This window comes from Phoenix dactylifera, chromosome 13 (assembly GCF_009389715.1).
Source record: "Phoenix dactylifera cultivar Barhee BC4 chromosome 13, palm_55x_up_171113_PBpolish2nd_filt_p, whole genome shotgun sequence".
NCBI classification, from domain to species: Eukaryota; Viridiplantae; Streptophyta; class Magnoliopsida; order Arecales; family Arecaceae; genus Phoenix; species Phoenix dactylifera.
Window position 1 is genome coordinate 10,247,523 of NC_052404.1, and position 16,669 is coordinate 10,264,191.

At 40.2% G+C, this 16,669-nt stretch overlaps 3 protein-coding genes across 3 annotated transcripts; 1 reads left to right on the forward strand and 2 right to left on the reverse strand.

Annotated features, from left to right (window-relative positions):
* The first annotated feature begins 3,800 nt into the window (after positions 1-3,800).
* Positions 3,801-5,761, forward strand: LOC103706736 (treacle protein-like). Its single transcript, XM_017842689.2, has one exon. It carries the CDS (start codon positions 4,195-4,197, stop codon positions 5,290-5,292), a length of 1,098 nt encoding a protein of 365 aa, XP_017698178.2. The 5' UTR covers positions 3,801-4,194; the 3' UTR covers positions 5,293-5,761.
* A 1,675-nt stretch (positions 5,762-7,436) lies between these two features.
* On the reverse strand, positions 7,437-12,597 carry LOC103706662 (40S ribosomal protein S26-like). Its single transcript, XM_008790844.4, has 5 exons — positions 12,444-12,597; positions 12,265-12,357; positions 11,854-11,938; positions 11,616-11,746; positions 7,437-7,720 (listed from the first exon to the last, which is right to left on the reverse strand). Exons 1-5 carry the CDS (start codon positions 12,444-12,446, stop codon positions 7,655-7,657), a joined length of 378 nt encoding a protein of 125 aa, XP_008789066.1. The 5' UTR covers positions 12,447-12,597; the 3' UTR covers positions 7,437-7,654.
* A 1,491-nt stretch (positions 12,598-14,088) lies between these two features.
* On the reverse strand, positions 14,089-16,228 carry LOC103706661 (cell number regulator 8). Its single transcript, XM_008790843.4, has 3 exons — positions 15,901-16,228; positions 15,104-15,306; positions 14,089-14,633 (listed from the first exon to the last, which is right to left on the reverse strand). Exons 1-3 carry the CDS (start codon positions 16,148-16,150, stop codon positions 14,394-14,396), a joined length of 693 nt encoding a protein of 230 aa, XP_008789065.1. The 5' UTR covers positions 16,151-16,228; the 3' UTR covers positions 14,089-14,393.
* Between the last annotated feature and the right edge of the window lie 441 nt (positions 16,229-16,669).

Genomic DNA, 16,669 nt, shown 5'->3' on the forward strand with positions numbered 1-16,669 from the left:
CAATGGTATCCCTAATATCAAAATCCCAAAATTCAGGGTTATGAAATGATCTAAGGTTATTGTCAATATTGATTTTGCTAACCTAATTTTGCAAGTTTAGTTGAGTCGAGAATATCAATTTAGTCCGTGCATGATATTTTTTATATCACTTACATGAGGCTTCGGCCACTACAAGATCTAGAACGCGTCAGATGCAATCTTACTACATTGTATCATAAAAATTGTTTCTATATTTTAAATCCATAGCACCTAAAATACCATAGAACAAACTTACAGTTGTCCCCAAAACTTTTTTTTATTAAAAAATATTAATTATGTTCAGAAGATGTAAATTTTAGGATCACTTATGGGCATAATTAATTGCATGCTAACTAAAGAAGGCATGCCACATGATTGTCATGTCAAAACCATCTCGTAGGATGGGCCAGAAAATAAATTTCCACACACTTTTATGTATGAGATAGTGAGGGGGGTACTCTGAATGTTACGCCTATCATGGTGTGACTTCTTTGTTTGACATTTTTATATGTTCTGATAAAAAGAGACCATATACTAATACAATGGAGATATTCATATGTATCTAAAGCATTTTCATTAGAATAATCAATAACATCTGAGAGCTAGACAAATTTTTCAAAAAACATTTGAGAGTTAGACCTACTGCACATCCTCTCTGATGGGCGACATGCATATACATCGCCTTATCGGAGTGCAAGCTAATTCCAAGTCTACTCATCTAGTAGAATATCAATTATTGAGCAGAGGAAGAGAAGGAAAAGAAGGTGTAGAGAGATGCACCAGACATTCAACTAATCACTATTCACATTTCCTCAAAAAAATTTGTGACACATATTAGGTGTTGAACTATGGGAAATGTATTTTTTAGGTGTGATATAGAATGTGCAGCAACATTGGAAGCAGTTATATGTAACAGATTTTCTAGTGTAACATTAAAGACATTAAGCACAATCAGAAAAGCAATGTATAAGGGACACCAAAGGGAAAGAGTTCGGCCAGGCACATTCAATGTTGCCTAACAGAATTCCTTTTTGCAATTATTGAAGCAAAAAAAAGAAAAAGAAAAAAAGACATTCTGAAGAATATTTGATGACACCATCCAATAAAAATTTCTAGAGAAGCAGAAGTCAAAAAAAGAAAGGGAAAAAGAAACCAAAAATAGCTCCTAATTTATTCCTTTATGATTTAGCTCCTAATAAAAACGTTGGTAGCTTATTAGCAAATTTCATACATCTTAGTTTGCTATCTCTCAGTGTAAAATCTTCAGTCTCTGAGCTTCTTCTGCCCCGAGCAGGTAATTTATGAACTCAACAGTGAGAATTTTCAGTTATAACTCTTATATACTTTAAAGATGTTTCTCTACAAATAGAACACAAGAGCAGGATTGAATATTGTATGGACGCAAAACAAAAAAAACAGCAATGATTCAGGTGCACAATTGTATATTATATATACCATACAATCCAAATTTGGTTAGCATCACTATATTAACGCAAATGAATTATTCTGCGGAAAGATCACCACAGTCTGATGAAGCTTATGTTATTAATCAAAAAACAAAAAAAAAAATTGTAGAATCAAGAGGCATATAGCATGACAATGGATCAAATCATAGGAACCAAAATTTTGAGATAAAAGAGTGTCCTGCTCTGAGACCAACGCCACCAAGCCAATCACCGGCTATAATGCCGAACCTAAACACATCAGCCAACAGACTCCGACGCAACTCAATTTCTCAGATAGAGCAGATCCAATCCATTTTTCAGACTCGGATCCAACCAAGCCATTGCTGGTTATCAGCAGTTAACGTGGAACAGAGGCTGCCAACTGATTGTGTTAGTAAAGCCACTCAATGATGAATTATACTATATTGATAAACTGAGACATTTCCTGGTCTACAATTATCTAAATCCATATAACTAATCAAAAAAAAAAAGAGAAATAAAGAAGAAGAAAGAAGGGATCCAAAGTTTTGACTTCGTTCGGATGCATGATTTCTGATGTCCTTGGTTGCCGCTGAATGATATTGGTCAAAGCTGACGTGGGAGAGCATAAGCATTGTGCAATTAGGTCCTTATTTCTAACGCCAGATCATGTGCTTCACTTACCAAGTGCATGGGACATCAGGGAAAGGCAAAGACAGGAAATAATAAACAAAGATAGCAGCAGCACGTTGCTGAAAGAGTTTGAGTGCTTTTTGTTTTCATTTTTTAAAAGGAAATGTTAATTTATTATATATATCTATACGTGAGATAACCGCAGCTAGATTGAATCTTTCCTTAAATTTAATCAACTCCAACCTTCATACAGTGCGAGCTAAGCTAGCCAGAAATACGAATCCAACTCAATTTTGACTCGCATATGAATCCTTAATGCACAAGATTAGGTACAGCACTAGAACTTGCGCTAAATATCAAGAGCGCGGTGAAAGTTCAATGGATTTAGAGAATAGCTCCGAAATATTCATGCCCGTCCTTAGAACAAATTATGTTTGAATTATATTTAGAGCCATTTTGCGCTGAATTTAATTTAATACAGCTCTACTTGGGTAGCCAATACATCGCCCATAATGCATGCATAGCTAGCATACACTCTGAAGTTAAAAAATTCGATCACATACTTCATACATTGGTACAGTGAGAATGAAACAACTATGAATTCGCAAATTATTATGATACTTATTTGTAACAATATCTTGGTGGGACACACAATTACAACCAAGTTGGCACCATCCAACCATTTGCTCTTTTTTTAAAAAAAAACTCATTTTATTGCTACCAGATGCAAACAGGTGCACAATAGTGAGGACATGAGATAAATATAACGATTTTTGCATAATATTGAATTTTATATGAATATCCTCCAAAAATTGATATTTGCACGTATACCCTGGTAAAACACTTGTTTTGCTATTCCATCCCTCTTTTTTAAACCTTATTTTTGCATATGTACCCGCGCCATCTAACGTCGTTGAAAAATTAATGATTTCAAATTAAAATAACTAAAATACGCTTAATGGATAGATATGCAAAAAAGAAACATTTATAAACCAATCGCGATGGAGGAAAAAAAATTAATTTTAAAAATTAATTTTATTTTTAATTAAAATAAATATGGTTTTTATTAATGTTGTTAGAAAAATCGTTGTATTAGGGGTATTTGTGCAAAAATAGTGTTTTTATGAGAATACATAAATAAATATAAATTTTAAAAAAATATTCACGTAAATTTAAATTTTTATAAAAGTATTTATGGAAAAAAAAATGAATATAAATAACTGATGACCCACAAGCATTATTACGAGTGCAGACTATGTCCATCACCATACCAAATGATTTTGCCCTTTCACTCGGCATGACATCATTTTGTATGATGGCATATGTATGCGTGTTTAGAGGGGCAACCACCCGTTTTTTTTTTGTTTTTTTTTCACATGATTGATTTGAAAAGACAAAAAAGCATAGATGATAAACCAAAAGAAGGATGAGATGCAGAATGATTGGAGCTAGAAGCTGAAACTCGAAAAAGATAATTCCACTTTCTACGTGCCATATCCTGAAGCAGCTCTCTTTTACTTGGAAATTGGGAATGCATCGCAAGGTTAATGAATGATGGCCGCTTCCATTAGATTTACCTGACGATCTTTTGCCTCCAGAGTACAGGACACAGCAAAGACCCCCACAACAGAGGAGGACTACGCCTTTCCTTGCTTTTCCTCCCCAGGAAGTAAGAGGAAATCACTTCCATATACCATGCTTCGAACTGATCCCTGTAAAACAAAACAAAGACGCAAACAAAACTGGATGAGAAGTAAACGGTAACGGAAATCTCAAGAAGAAAGATTGAAAAGTAGAATACATTAAAAAGTAATGCACACACTCGTGCAGTTCCCCTACATTGTATCACAATAAATTAATAGTCTCGTTCGTATTGTTAATTTTTTAAGGAGAAGGAAAAGAGGAAACGAGAAAACCACCTATGGATGTATCTTTATCTTAGTGTTACCGTGAGTACAGGGTGCAGTCCATAGGAAGTGAGAGAGAGAGAGAGAGAGAGAGAGAGAGAGAGAGGGAGGGAGGTACAAGCGACCACCATTCATGAAGTCCCATTTGGTGTCGGTCGCTGCCACTCCCACCCCACTCTCCACCGTCTGATGCCAGAATCGGAACAGGAGGTATGATGAAGTCGGCGGCAGCGGGGAAGGGGATGATGGTGGGGTCGAGCCCGGGGAGAGCGGAGAAGCTGCCGGCGCCGGGGCTGGCGAGGCTGCTGGGGGGCGGGGGGAGGAGCAGGGGGCGGAGCGGGGTGGCGCGGACGAGCCCGATGTTCGGGACGCGGAGCCGGAGCGTGGGGCGGCAGGCGGGGGCGGAGGCCCGGGCGGGGGAGGAAGGGGAGCCGTCGTCCCCCAAGGTGACGTGCATCGGCCAGGTCCGGATCAGGAACAAGAACAAGAAGAAGAGCGACACGAGGACGTTCAAGTCCAGGGAGAGGCTGCCGACGGCGGCGAAGCGGTGCCCGTGCCCCCAGAGGTCGCTGCTCTGCTGCGTGTTCGTCTGCCGGCAAAAGGGCTCCGGCGGGCAGCCGTGGTGGTCGCTGTGGTGGCGGCAGCGGTGGTCGAGCCTCCGATCTGGAAAAAGCGGGAGGTACCAGCAGAGGAAATCAAAAATCGAGAGAAACGAGGTAGATCTCATGAAACCACCGATCGAAATGGTAGGCGGCGGCGGCGGCGGCGGCGGAGGAAGGGGAGGAGGATATTTCGAATCGGATCGAGAAGGATATAGAGATGACGACGAAGATGAGGAGGAAATGGAGAACGAGGAGGAGGAAGAGACTAGGGTTTTCGTGTCGTCGGCGACCACGACGCCACCGAAGAACGCGCTGCTGCTGATGAGATGCCGATCGGCGCCGCACAACCGGTCGTCCTCCCTCGCCGCAAACCGGTTCCCGGTCTCTCCGCTTCCGCCATCGGAATCAGGATCTTCTCCGGTGGAGAAGGAAGCCGGGAAGAAGATCGAAGAACGAGAAGAGGAGGAAGAGGAGGGGGGAAGGTCGAGCAATGGGAGCTCGAGGGATGGAGAGGAGGGGTCGCGGCCGCTGGTGCTGACGCGATGCAAGTCGGAGCCGGCGAGGAAGGTGGCCGTCCGGGATGCGTCTTACTGTTTTCGGGCCAACAACGACGGCGGCGGCGGCGGCGACGACGGCGGCGGCAGGCAGCGACGGTTGGCCCTCGTTCACGAGGAGCGGCCCCCACCACCACTCTCTCCCCCGCGGTAAACCCACGTCCGGTCCAAATATTTCTGCTGGTGTCCGATTAAAATTTTGTGATTAACGTTGTCATTTGCTTGTTAAGTGAGTGGTTTTATGGATGTACAAAGTTTTGTGGAGGGACCTGGTAATAAAACTCGTATGCATCACCCTCTCTACTCTATCTGACACGAGCGAGGGTAGTTTAATATTGTTTTCTCGAGATCTATTATTTTTGTGGGAATCCGAGAGTGGGGAGAATCTCCATTCGCATCACTTTGCGGAACGGAAATGGAAGAGGCGAGATCATAGTTCTATGTGGAGGAGGAGCAACTAGTATCCGTACGCCTCAAAAAGAGTAAATTAACGTCATGCTCAAATGCCTTCATGTATAAGTTTTTTTTTTCTCACCCTACTTTAGTGTATGTGCAACTAGCAGAATACAATCTGATACAAATGTAAGAGTCGTCTGAAGCAATCCAGTCTACGATTCTGTTTATCTCTCAAATCAGATGTAAGTTTTTGAGTTGTTTTTGGTAAACAACTGGTTTAATGCTGCTCCTTCGCTCTGTTTGTCTTTGTGGTTAAGATCTTGATCGATTATGGGTGGTTGGTGGACGACGATGGACCACCATAATTGGTACCTGGAGGTTGAGTGCTGAGAGGGGTAAAACTACGCACAGCGTCGCAGTTTTGCCTGGAAATGGTCCTGGCCCATCTGATTTGATTTGTCATTCAATTTCAATCTCAACAATGGCTGGATGACTCTGAATATACGAGCTACTGCCTTGGGGTCCTGCCTATATAGATAGGATGGTCTACTAAAAATATATTTCTGCTTCCACTAGTGCACGAAAGGCTATCGAATCAACAGTAGATAGCTTTCTAAGTTTTTTTTTATTTTTTTTATTTTCCATTTTTTTTAAAGCTAGACTCGTACTCGAACTCCCTGACATCGCCTCCTCCGCTGAAAGTAACAAACATCTGACGGTCATTACTTATGTATAATCAGCTTTCAAGAATCTATTTAGCCATTAGAAAAGCTAGTTAATCTTTTACGTTTATAAAATTACATGAATATTCTCATAAAATTTCTAATTACATATATACACACACATTATAAAAACAGACACATAAATATTGACATATTTATAAAAATATTTATACAATTTTGCATATCTAAAGAAATATACATGCAAAAAATTCTAAAAGAAAACAGGATATTAGGACCAGCTGCTTATCACACTTTCAGGCTGCTGTTGCCTGCTAGTGACCAATAATGCAACCATTTACCAGGTAAGAAACAAGTATCCCTAGTACATATTGTAATATCAGCAAGCAACCGAGTATTTTGTGTTTTTTAAACTCCTACCATAGAGGTGGATCCAAAATGGACCCCGTTCTTGGTCACAAAACATTCGTCATTTAACAAACAACACCAAAAGTCACACGCTTAAGTTTTCAAAGTCTAATAACGGCCTGCTCCCAGAACTTATTTTTGGTGACAGGTCAGAATTCTAAACAGAGCTTTAGTCAAAACCCACACAGCCAACTAGTTTAATGATGCTATTTATAAAAGAAAGGTGAAGCAAAGTTGACAACAAAAATTACCTACGTCGAAGGTAGAGATTACCGACGTCGGAGCCGGTTGGTGACTGCTCGGGTAACACAGATGTCACACGAAAAAGTTACACAGCTCATAGGGCCACTGAGTCACTAACTGACCTGTATTTCCAATTGTACTACCTACCCAGTGAAATCACCGAATAAAAAAGTTACACATCAGCTGCGTGACTTACTCAATTTCAGATCTCTGATCCACTGACACTGCCCTACATGTGCCCAAGCATCAAACCTACACCGGTTCAAAAGAAAAACAATAAAAGCAAGAGCCAAAGATAAAGATACAAATATAACTCTTCCATAGCAAATCATAGAAACCCGATCACAGAAAGTAATCAACAACACTTAACAATCTCAACATATAATGATGAAACTAATTGTTCTTAACCTTCCTAGCTAACTAGTCTTGCAGTCATTCAGTGTCCAAAATCCCCATAAGATACCACTAAACAATTTTCAAGCTCGAAAAATGTTCCGCTGACACTGCTCAATATGTGCACAAGCATCAAAGCTACACCAGTACAAAAAACAAGAAAGGCAAGAGCCAAAGATAAAGATCCAAATATAACTCTTTCCATAGCAAATCATAGAAATCCAATCACAAAGCAACAGACCAATTGACCAATTCCACAGGAATCACCAAAACTTAACAATCTCAACATATAATGATGAAAGTAACAGTTCTAAACTACTCTTGCAATAATCTGCAAAATAGTCCAGAAAATAATATTCAGTGTCCAAAATTTCCATCAGAGAACGGGAGAGAACTTCAGGGGCGACCAGGATTTCCAGCTCCAACAGGGCGAGGTCCTTGCCCAGGCCTTGCCACATCATCCTGCAAGAAATGCAGGCCAGAAAGCAGTCAATATTTTTACTATATCATAACAAGATCTTGCAAATCTTAGTCATAATTGCTGTTTCATGATGGGACCAGTTAGCAGAGCTATTATGCGCAGCAGTATAACATTTCAGATATAAAGACCAGCGCCTGCTAATATCAGTACAAAAAGAAAAACAGTAATGCCTGATCACGAAGCATTAAAACAATATCCTCCGTGGGGCCTATTCCAACGTTGTTGCACATGGCCATACAGGATTAACTATTCATATTCCACTGACAATAATAATTGCAAAATGCTCGTAGCAACCCCTTTTTTTATTTAAAAAAAATCAAGATTCAGACCACAGCTAATTAGTTATTGCTGAAATTTTAATCCATACACTATTCATAGCAATAAAACTACTTTTTCCTTTATTATCTTGACCAAAACCTCTTTAACCACACCAAACGTTTAGTTGAATGAAAACAATCACAGCAAACTTAACCAAGAAATAGGCAAATTGACAGGGAGATTGCGACTATATAATAGTTAGATACATCTTTGGCCAAAGCACAAAACATGACCACCCATATGTTGGTATATTCCTTCTCTCTGGTAAAACATGCTCAATACAAGTAGCACTTAAATAAGCAAAACAAAGAAGTAAACACTTTATGGCTTTTGGTCTAATGCAGTTTATACATCAAGAAGCTGCTTTCATTTCGAACTCACACAACACAGATATATTGCATTCAAAAAAGGTAAAGACTATAACTTTTTTTAAGATAAGATGTTTCAAATGGAAATAATTTTTCCTTTTTTGGGTGACTAAATGATTTCACATTCAGAACAGAAGACCTAGTTCCAGACAGGTCAGCCAAATTTCCTTGGAAACTGGATAGCTCAAAATTCATAGCTAACATAAAAAATCACTTTCATGTGCTCTTAACATTTTCAGCCTCTTCTATCTCATTCTTATGCTGTGCATCTCCTTATACAATTACATACTAGGAAAATGTTATACGTAATGTCTGCTTAAACTTTTCTAACATAAATGAGATCGGAACTAGGGCATGCTCTTAAAAATCCTACAGCTTAAAAGATGCTGAAAGGTAAAGCCAGTACATTAAGGCCAGCTTGAATGCTATTAGGATTATTTTTCAAGTCACCAGTTCCTTAAACAGCTTTGAATAGGTATCAGCCTTTACCAGCCTCGGCATAAGTATGCCAGTTCAGAAGGAACGAATACTTGGTAAAAGGTTGAAGGTGATTTCTTGTGAGCTGCCCACATTTTTCTACGCCCAAGGCTCACATTTTGCAGACCTCGCTTCGAGTTTTCCCTATTCCTTCCCTGCATCAACACTTCTTGAGCTCCCCTTCGCTAAGCTCCACATCCTCCAACCCATCTACACCCCATTCTCCTGGATTTCAGCTTTTGTGCAACTCTCTAAACATCCTTAATGCAATGCCATCATTTTTGTTTTGTGGCAACATTATGAGGATGTAGTTGTGTTCTTGGTGCTGCAGCCTTTAAAGCTGCTGTTCTTCATGTTGACATTGATGAAGTTGATGTTAATGCTACAATGAAATTAATGGTGATGCTACAGAAAGAGACAGCTTCAAAATCCAAGCAGTCATTCCCATCCTCCAAGGCAAGGAGTTTTATGTTCTGGACAGAGGAAGAAGGCTATAGTAGCCTTCATTTCATAAGGGTAACTACAACACACCGAGCCAGAAAGGCTCAATCTGTGCACATTGGCAAACTGGAACTTTGTCTTCGGCTAATAATATATAAATTACGACCCCTCTTTGCAAATGCCCTACACATATCAAATAGCTTGTGATAAATGTAAATGCTATATCTGTTGTTCATGAGTGAACAAAAATGACCTTTTTGTGTTTGAACTGCATGGTAAAATATAGAAGGGCAGAGAGGACTCTTAGAGAACTTTAGGCTGTGCTGCATAAATCATGTATTCCCCTCCCAACCAACAGGGACTTCAGCTTTGTCATGAGAACCAACAAAGTAGAACTGTATGGCTTGGCTGCCACATTCCATAAATGACATATTAATATTCCAAGATGTCCAAAGCTTCCACTGAGCAAGATGGTGGTCATATGAGTCTCAAAGGCAAAAAATGTTCCTCAATAAGCAAATCTACAAATGTTCTAGATCTGAGAAGAGGTGCTAGATGAATGCAAGTACTGCCAGAATTTAAGGCGGTGTAATATGTACTCTGCATGTTCATTAGAACTACTAAGGGAGCTTGAAGGAAAGTTACCTGGGATACCACATTCCTACTCTCAATCATGGATGAGGATGCATTTTCTATGATTTCTATTACCAACTATAACTCCAAAAGAAATTTGTAGTCATCCAAATGATTAGCTATGACTTTCAGACCATCATAGTTCATCTCTCAACTGATGTATTTCAATTGACTCCAAAACACATCAATATTGGCAGGTGCCAGCATTGGACCAATACAGGCTAACAAAGATCCTTTTGGCCTAGCACAGGAAAACAGAGTGCCATGCCATGCCATCTCACAGCCAGCACAACAATAAAATAACCTTCAATCTTTCCTGCTTCTTCACCTAAACTAATGACCACTGCTTCCATGAATATCAGCAGCCTTGGGCACTCGATCAACAACCTTCCATATACAAAGGAATTCGTTGCTGGCATGTTCTTAACCATGTTTATGACTATAAATAGCATTACAAGACCCCACCACCTCATTCTATTAAATGATAAATAATGCCAAGTTGCTGACTAGCCTCAAATCTGACACCGAATAAAAGCCAATAAAGCATATAAAGTTATAAGATCCTTTACCAATAAACTAGCATTCATCCACTCAAGGCAATCTTCACAATATACCTTTAAGGTCCATTATGTCAAGCAATGCACAATGCCAGGATTATGTAAACACTACTGCAATAAAGAAGAAAAGAAGAGATGAATTAAGGCAGAATTCAAAAAGAGACATATGATCAATATTTGCTCATTTTGTTTTGTCTTTGATGGGTAAAACCAGACTGCACTGTGGCCTTGGGTTAAGCAATAAGCCGTCTAATCAAACAAAATCAGGAAAAATAAAGCCTCGAAAGGTTGGATAGGCTGGAGCGAGGGTAAAGGTTAACTTTGGCAATAACTTCTGAACACATCATAATGTTAGTAGAACAAGACTCATTAGTGAATACATAATTGGAAGAAAAGATTCAAAAGCCAAAACCATCCAATTCATACATCTAGACCACAAAGGAACTATTATAATTTAGCTAGTGAATGACGTATAAAAAAAAATGCCTACGATATGTATAAGACTGCCTCAGTTTAATGTGTTTTCCACCTCCTGAAGCAACATTTCCTCCTTTTCAGTGTTGCAGTGCTTCTAGCTTAAAATTTTACAAAGCAACCATGTAAGTTAGTACTAAATTTAGATCCTCTAAATTAACTACAATCAATACTACAGCAAATATGTGTTGCTAGAGTTCCATGCAATGAGCAACACGTGCACAAATGCACAAAACTTTCTTAAATACTTTCATGACTGCCCCTTAAAAAGGGAGGGAAGGCCAAACAGGTAGCAACCAATTGATGACCTTTTCATTTAAAATTAGAGAGAGAGAGAGAGAGAGAGAGAGAGAGAGAGAGAACTAGTATATTATAAGATAACCTCAAATCAATCCCACTGACTAATAAAGTCTGGGTTCAACTGAAAATTGCCATCATGTACAGTTTATCTCTAGTGATCAGCAAATAACTTTTAAATGAAAAGCACGAAGCAAAACCGCTGTAGTTGCAAGAACATGTAATCAAGCATTAAAGGAGGTATCAATAAGCCTGGCAGAATTATACTAAGAAATTAGAAAATAAAGCTATTAAAATCTCGAGAGTAATACCCGGCGTCTGAAACGCTGTGGAGGCTCCCGATTCCTCCTAGCCTCGCGAGACCTGACCCTGACCACATGCGAGTGAATCGCACAAGAGACGCAGTATTGATTCTTCGCATACAGCTTCGGAAGAGTGTACCCTAGAGGATTCAATAACATTTCAGCAAAAACAAAAAAACAAAAGAAAGAAAAACAAGAAATAGAGAGAACATCTAAGAGAAGAAACTACGAATAAGATCAAACTCACCATCATAGACACAGGCCTCCTGTACATCCCTCACAGCAGCCTGCTCAACAATGTTTCTCACTTGGAACCTCTTGATAGCCTTGTCCTTTTGGGAAAACCAAAGAGGCCAAACATTTTTTTTAACGATAGTTCGAGTTATTCTCTAAATATTAGTATAATTCATGAACAAATTTGAAGCATCCAAGCTCAAAATCAGAAAGAAAACCTAAAAAAGCATAAAATCTAGGTTTTTACAGTCGACTCATCCGTATGATAGTGATCAGATCAGAAAGGGAACAGGATCCATCGTTTATCTCAATTCCATCCGAAAAATTCTTCTAGAACAACAAAGATCGACAAAAACGATGGGATTGAGCTAGCCATTACTCGATCAAAGAATCGAATTGGAGAGGAGAGATCGGGACGAGGTACCTTGGGGCAGCACTTGCCGCAGTTGGAGCAGCGGATGAATTTGACGTGGCCGCGGCCGTGCTTGTTCCGGCCGCCATTCCTCCGCTTGAAAGTCTGCGGCCAAAAACCAGACGGATTAGATCCCGAGAGGAGAGGAAAGCTGGAAAGAAGGCCGAAGGCCAGAGGTTTCGATCTCTCACCATCGCCGCCCGATTCCTCACGACACTCGCCCGAGCTTCTCGTAATCTAGGGTTTCTGAGAGTGCGGCAAGGAGAAGGAGGTCACGACGTGAAGATTATATATAGTCAGGATGATGCCTGTCCAGATCCATCTCGGCCGTCCATCTCTATTGGGTCATCAAATCCAGTAGTCCCCATAAAAAGTGCATTGTCAAAAAAGGGTGATTCATCCTCCTCGAGAGGGGAGACTCTGCTTCGGTGATTGCCTTAAGAAAGTGCAACTTTCATCAGGCCACGCATGTATACACAGCAGTAAACGGTGATTGTCTTAAGAAAGTGCAACTTTCATCAGGCAACGCATGTATACACAGCGGTAAACGATGCCGCTGATTGGATAGTCTCCTTTGCGGCTCACCACTCAGGCGGCTTTGTCTGAGTGGACCACGCAACGTTGCCAAAGAACTAATGCAGTATTTTGTTGGTCGCATTTATACTCATCAAATGTGAGCCGCCGAAAAAAAGAAAAAAAAGGAGGAACAATTAGAACAAGTTTGATTTAGGTTCGGCCGCCGGGACTCACCATGGTGATGGTTCCATTGTGTTAGTTGGGCGTGGGTTGAACCGATTTGTTCATTCGGTTTGTATTAATGATCCTGTGAAGAAGGGGATTTGGGTCAGATTGGAAGGATTTGTGACCATTGAAATGGAGTAGAGGGTAATGAGCACAAAATCTAGGTGACATTTTGGAACATGTTGAGCTAGATTAGCTCAAGTTGGATCATCACTTAGTAATTAGCCGGCAATAAACAAACCAACAATATGCCTGGAACTACAATGTGAAGGGTCATCATATTGGATCATGTTAAGATGGATATCCAGTTGGATCATATAGTAATTGGCCCCTTTTGACCCATAAGTTCAGTTTTTTGTATAAATGTTGCCCACTTGTGGAGGTGTCCTTCAATTTTATCTTATATTTTTTTAGATTTTGTTACATAAATATCCTTATAAATATCAAATTTTACATTAATATTTTTTCTAAATTAATATTTATATATATACCTTCATGAAACACTTGGTTTGCTATTCTATTAATTTTTTTTATTCTTATTTTTGCATATATACTTACGCCATCTAACACCGTTAAAAAATTAAAAATTTCAAATTAAAATAACTAAAATATATTTAATAGGTAGACATGCACAAAAAAAAAAACAAAAATATTTATAAGCCGATCATAATAAAGAGCAAAAAAAAATAATATTAAAATTCTATTTCATTCTTAATTAAAATAAATATGATTTTATTAACCTACTTATATTGCTTGATGCATGGTAAAATTGCACAACACGCGCATCTGCAATCCAAGGACAAAGTTTATCCAGGTACCGACATATTTGCCAGGTATAATTTACCATGACTCATTTTGTTTAAAATAATCTTCATATGCTTCTCAATGAGCAACCAAGACAAACAGAAGGCAATCAAAACCCCCAAACTCCGTGCTATTAAATCCAGCAAGCCTCCTCCCCTTCCCCAATTCTCACAGGCAAACCATCAATGGTATACAAACGGTACCGTATATACCTGCCCCTTATTCCAGGTTTTCATTTTCAACTTTACTGATAACCAATTTAACAAAATAAAGCAACTTGGCGAACAAAGAAGACACAACCCGAGAACATCATCTCATATAGCGATTTTGAGACTATAGATTATATGCTGAAATAGTAGTTACTAGTGTCGCTGCTGCAGCAGATACCTAGTAATTCAGACAAAATAGCAACCCAACGAACATAGGCAACACATACAAGCACGGCACTTTATATCCACTGACAGACACATTACGAGGTCTACAACCAGCAACCTGAGTTGATACCATGACTCAGTGCACCACAGATTGATATCTACCAAGTAACCTAGTTCAGAATGCCTGCAACTCTGTTCGCCAACCTCGAAATATAGAGATCTTCAGGCACCACGACCCATAGTCTGTTCAATGGGAGGCATCATAACCAAGATAGGTTTCCCAATGAACCCAGGGTGAGGCAGCCTGCGGCGCAGCTCGCGGCCTTCCTGGCAGAGGGAGCATGGGTGGCAGCAGTAATGCGTTGCAAAATCGCAGGCCGTCTCCATCTGCTCCCGATGCTCTTCATCCTCCAAGATACCACGGCAGCATCCACATGATTTGGCGAATGCCTCAAAGCTACCCTGTTTTCACCACACAACAGAAGCTGGCTAAAAATGATTGCACCCTTCACCAGCAAAAAGCTAATAAACGAATACAGCATTTGATCTGGTAATTAAAGACATTGAAGTGAAATATGTCCATAATGCAATCTCTTGATCAATATCTTGCTGTAAAGGTTTCAGCTATATTCATCCAAGGACATATAGAAAGCAAATGAGCATGCAAAATTGTACTGATTAATTTTTAAACAAATCAATGAATAGAAATATAAGGAGCCGGGTATATGTTGGAGGAAGATGAGACAATTAGTGCAGGAAAGATTCTGAAAATCTATAAGAATCTTTTGAATATATCTTTGACAGCATATCTTTTTTAAAAATCTTCTTCGAAGTCCTTCCAGTGGCTGGGCTCTTGCCACAATTTTTTGATTCATCGTGAGATAAATTTCATTCCAGCATAATTTTTTTTTTTCAAATGTGGAAATACTTACTTCAAGATTAAATTTGCGGCGAATGGCTGTACGGGTATGATAAGAGAACCACGGTGCCAGGCAGTTCCAGCCAAAGAGAGAATTCCCGAGCATAAAGAGAGTGGTGTAAGGGAAGCAGCTATTTGCAAACCAACCACGCCCTGATCCAAGCCTCTCGACATTGCCTCCATACAGCACACACGGAGCAATGCTTCCAATTAGACCTGAACATTGCCATGGTAGTCAGTAGCAGTATGCCCTTTAATTACAGAGCTGGTGGCACTAACTTTTTTTTTTTTATTTGAAGCTTTCTTATAAGAAAACACATCTTGGAAAGAATATAATGGATGGATGTAGAAGAAAAGGAATTTATATGAACTTGCATGGCAGAGTTACGCGCGAAAATATCTGATTAGATGTAACTCAAATCCCTGAATGAGAGATTTCGAATTTAAGATCTAAACTATTTTTACATTACTGCATGTAAGGATCAAAATTGGAGACTATAATCGGAATTTGATGCTGGGTGACGCTAAAAAAATCCTTCGTTTGAAAGGAAAAAGGGAGAGAGAAAAAATAGGGGCGATTCATGTGGCGCAACCAAACCAACTCGTGAAATTATCGTACCAAGGATGAAACCTGACAAAAAAATATAGGGCGCGCGCTCAAGAGTCAAAAATATCCTAACGTATCTCGAGATTCTAGTTCTGTCTACAAATCAATTAGAAAACCCTAGATCTACGCGATCTAAACGGAAATCAGGAATCGCCGGATAAATAAAAGGGCGAAAATGTAGAGGGGAAAGCGATAGAACGCACAAACTTCGACATCGCTGCTCCAGAACTCGTCGTTGAGGCCGAGGCAGGAGAAAAGGCCGGAGCTCCACTGGTTGCGGGCCACCGGCTCGCCGACGACGTTCCCGTGCCCCACAGGGATCCCGTTCGCCGCGCATTCGGGGGGCATCTTGGCGGCGGCCGGCGGCGCCGCCGGGGGAGCCCCCTCTTCGAGCGTGGGGGCGGCCTCGGGGCGATGCTGGAGGAGGGGGCTGGCTTCCTCGGCGTTGGCCATGGTTGGGATTTGGAGGGGAGCGATGTCAGTGGTGGGGAATAAAAGGGGCTTGGGAGGGACGGAAGCGCGTGGAAAATGCCAAATAGCTGGAAAGCGCGTGACGTGGCTTCGAGCTGTGGACTCAGGACAAACTTGTTAAGCGGTGGGTGCGAGCGCGTACAAAAACTTTTATGCGAGAATCCCATCCGACGCCACGTAAGGTAGCCGGGACCCAAAACCCTCCAACGGAAGGGTTTGACTCTTTGCGTCGAGCCTGCGTCGGACCACGGTGCTGCAACTTTTGTTATAGCTGAGAAGGCGTCGGCATGCGACATGTGCATGTATGGATTTCGGATCCTCTCCATTTGATAAGAGACATCTATAATTATATTAATCTAATTATAAATTTCTACCGTTTCAGAAATATATGCATTTTTTTATTTGAATTTTGCTATGTGCATAGTATATGACCCCATACCATCACCCTTCTGTTAAATAAGCTAGTATCTTGTCATCATTATTTTTTAACCTATTTAAATT

Coding starts and splice junctions, on each gene's coding strand:
- LOC103706661 (XM_008790843.4), bottom strand. CDS start 16,150: ATGGCCAACGCCGAGGAAGCCAGCCCCCTCCTCCAGCATCGCCCCGAG. Junction 15,307..15,900: donor GAGCAGCGATGTCGAAGTTT/GTGCGTTCTATC, acceptor GGCAATGTTCAG/GTCTAATTGGAAGCATTGCT. Junction 14,634..15,103: donor GCCGCAAATTTAATCTTGAA/GTAAGTATTTCC, acceptor TGGTGAAAACAG/GGTAGCTTTGAGGCATTCGC.
- LOC103706662 (XM_008790844.4), bottom strand. Junction 11,939..12,264: donor GCGGCAAGTGCTGCCCCAAG/GTACCTCGTCCC, acceptor TTTTCCCAAAAG/GACAAGGCTATCAAGAGGTT. Junction 7,721..11,615: donor CACAGCGTTTCAGACGCCGG/GTATTACTCTCG, acceptor CATTTCTTGCAG/GATGATGTGGCAAGGCCTGG.
- LOC103706736 (XM_017842689.2), top strand. CDS start 4,195: ATGATGAAGTCGGCGGCAGCGGGGAAGGGGATGATGGTGGGGTCGAGC.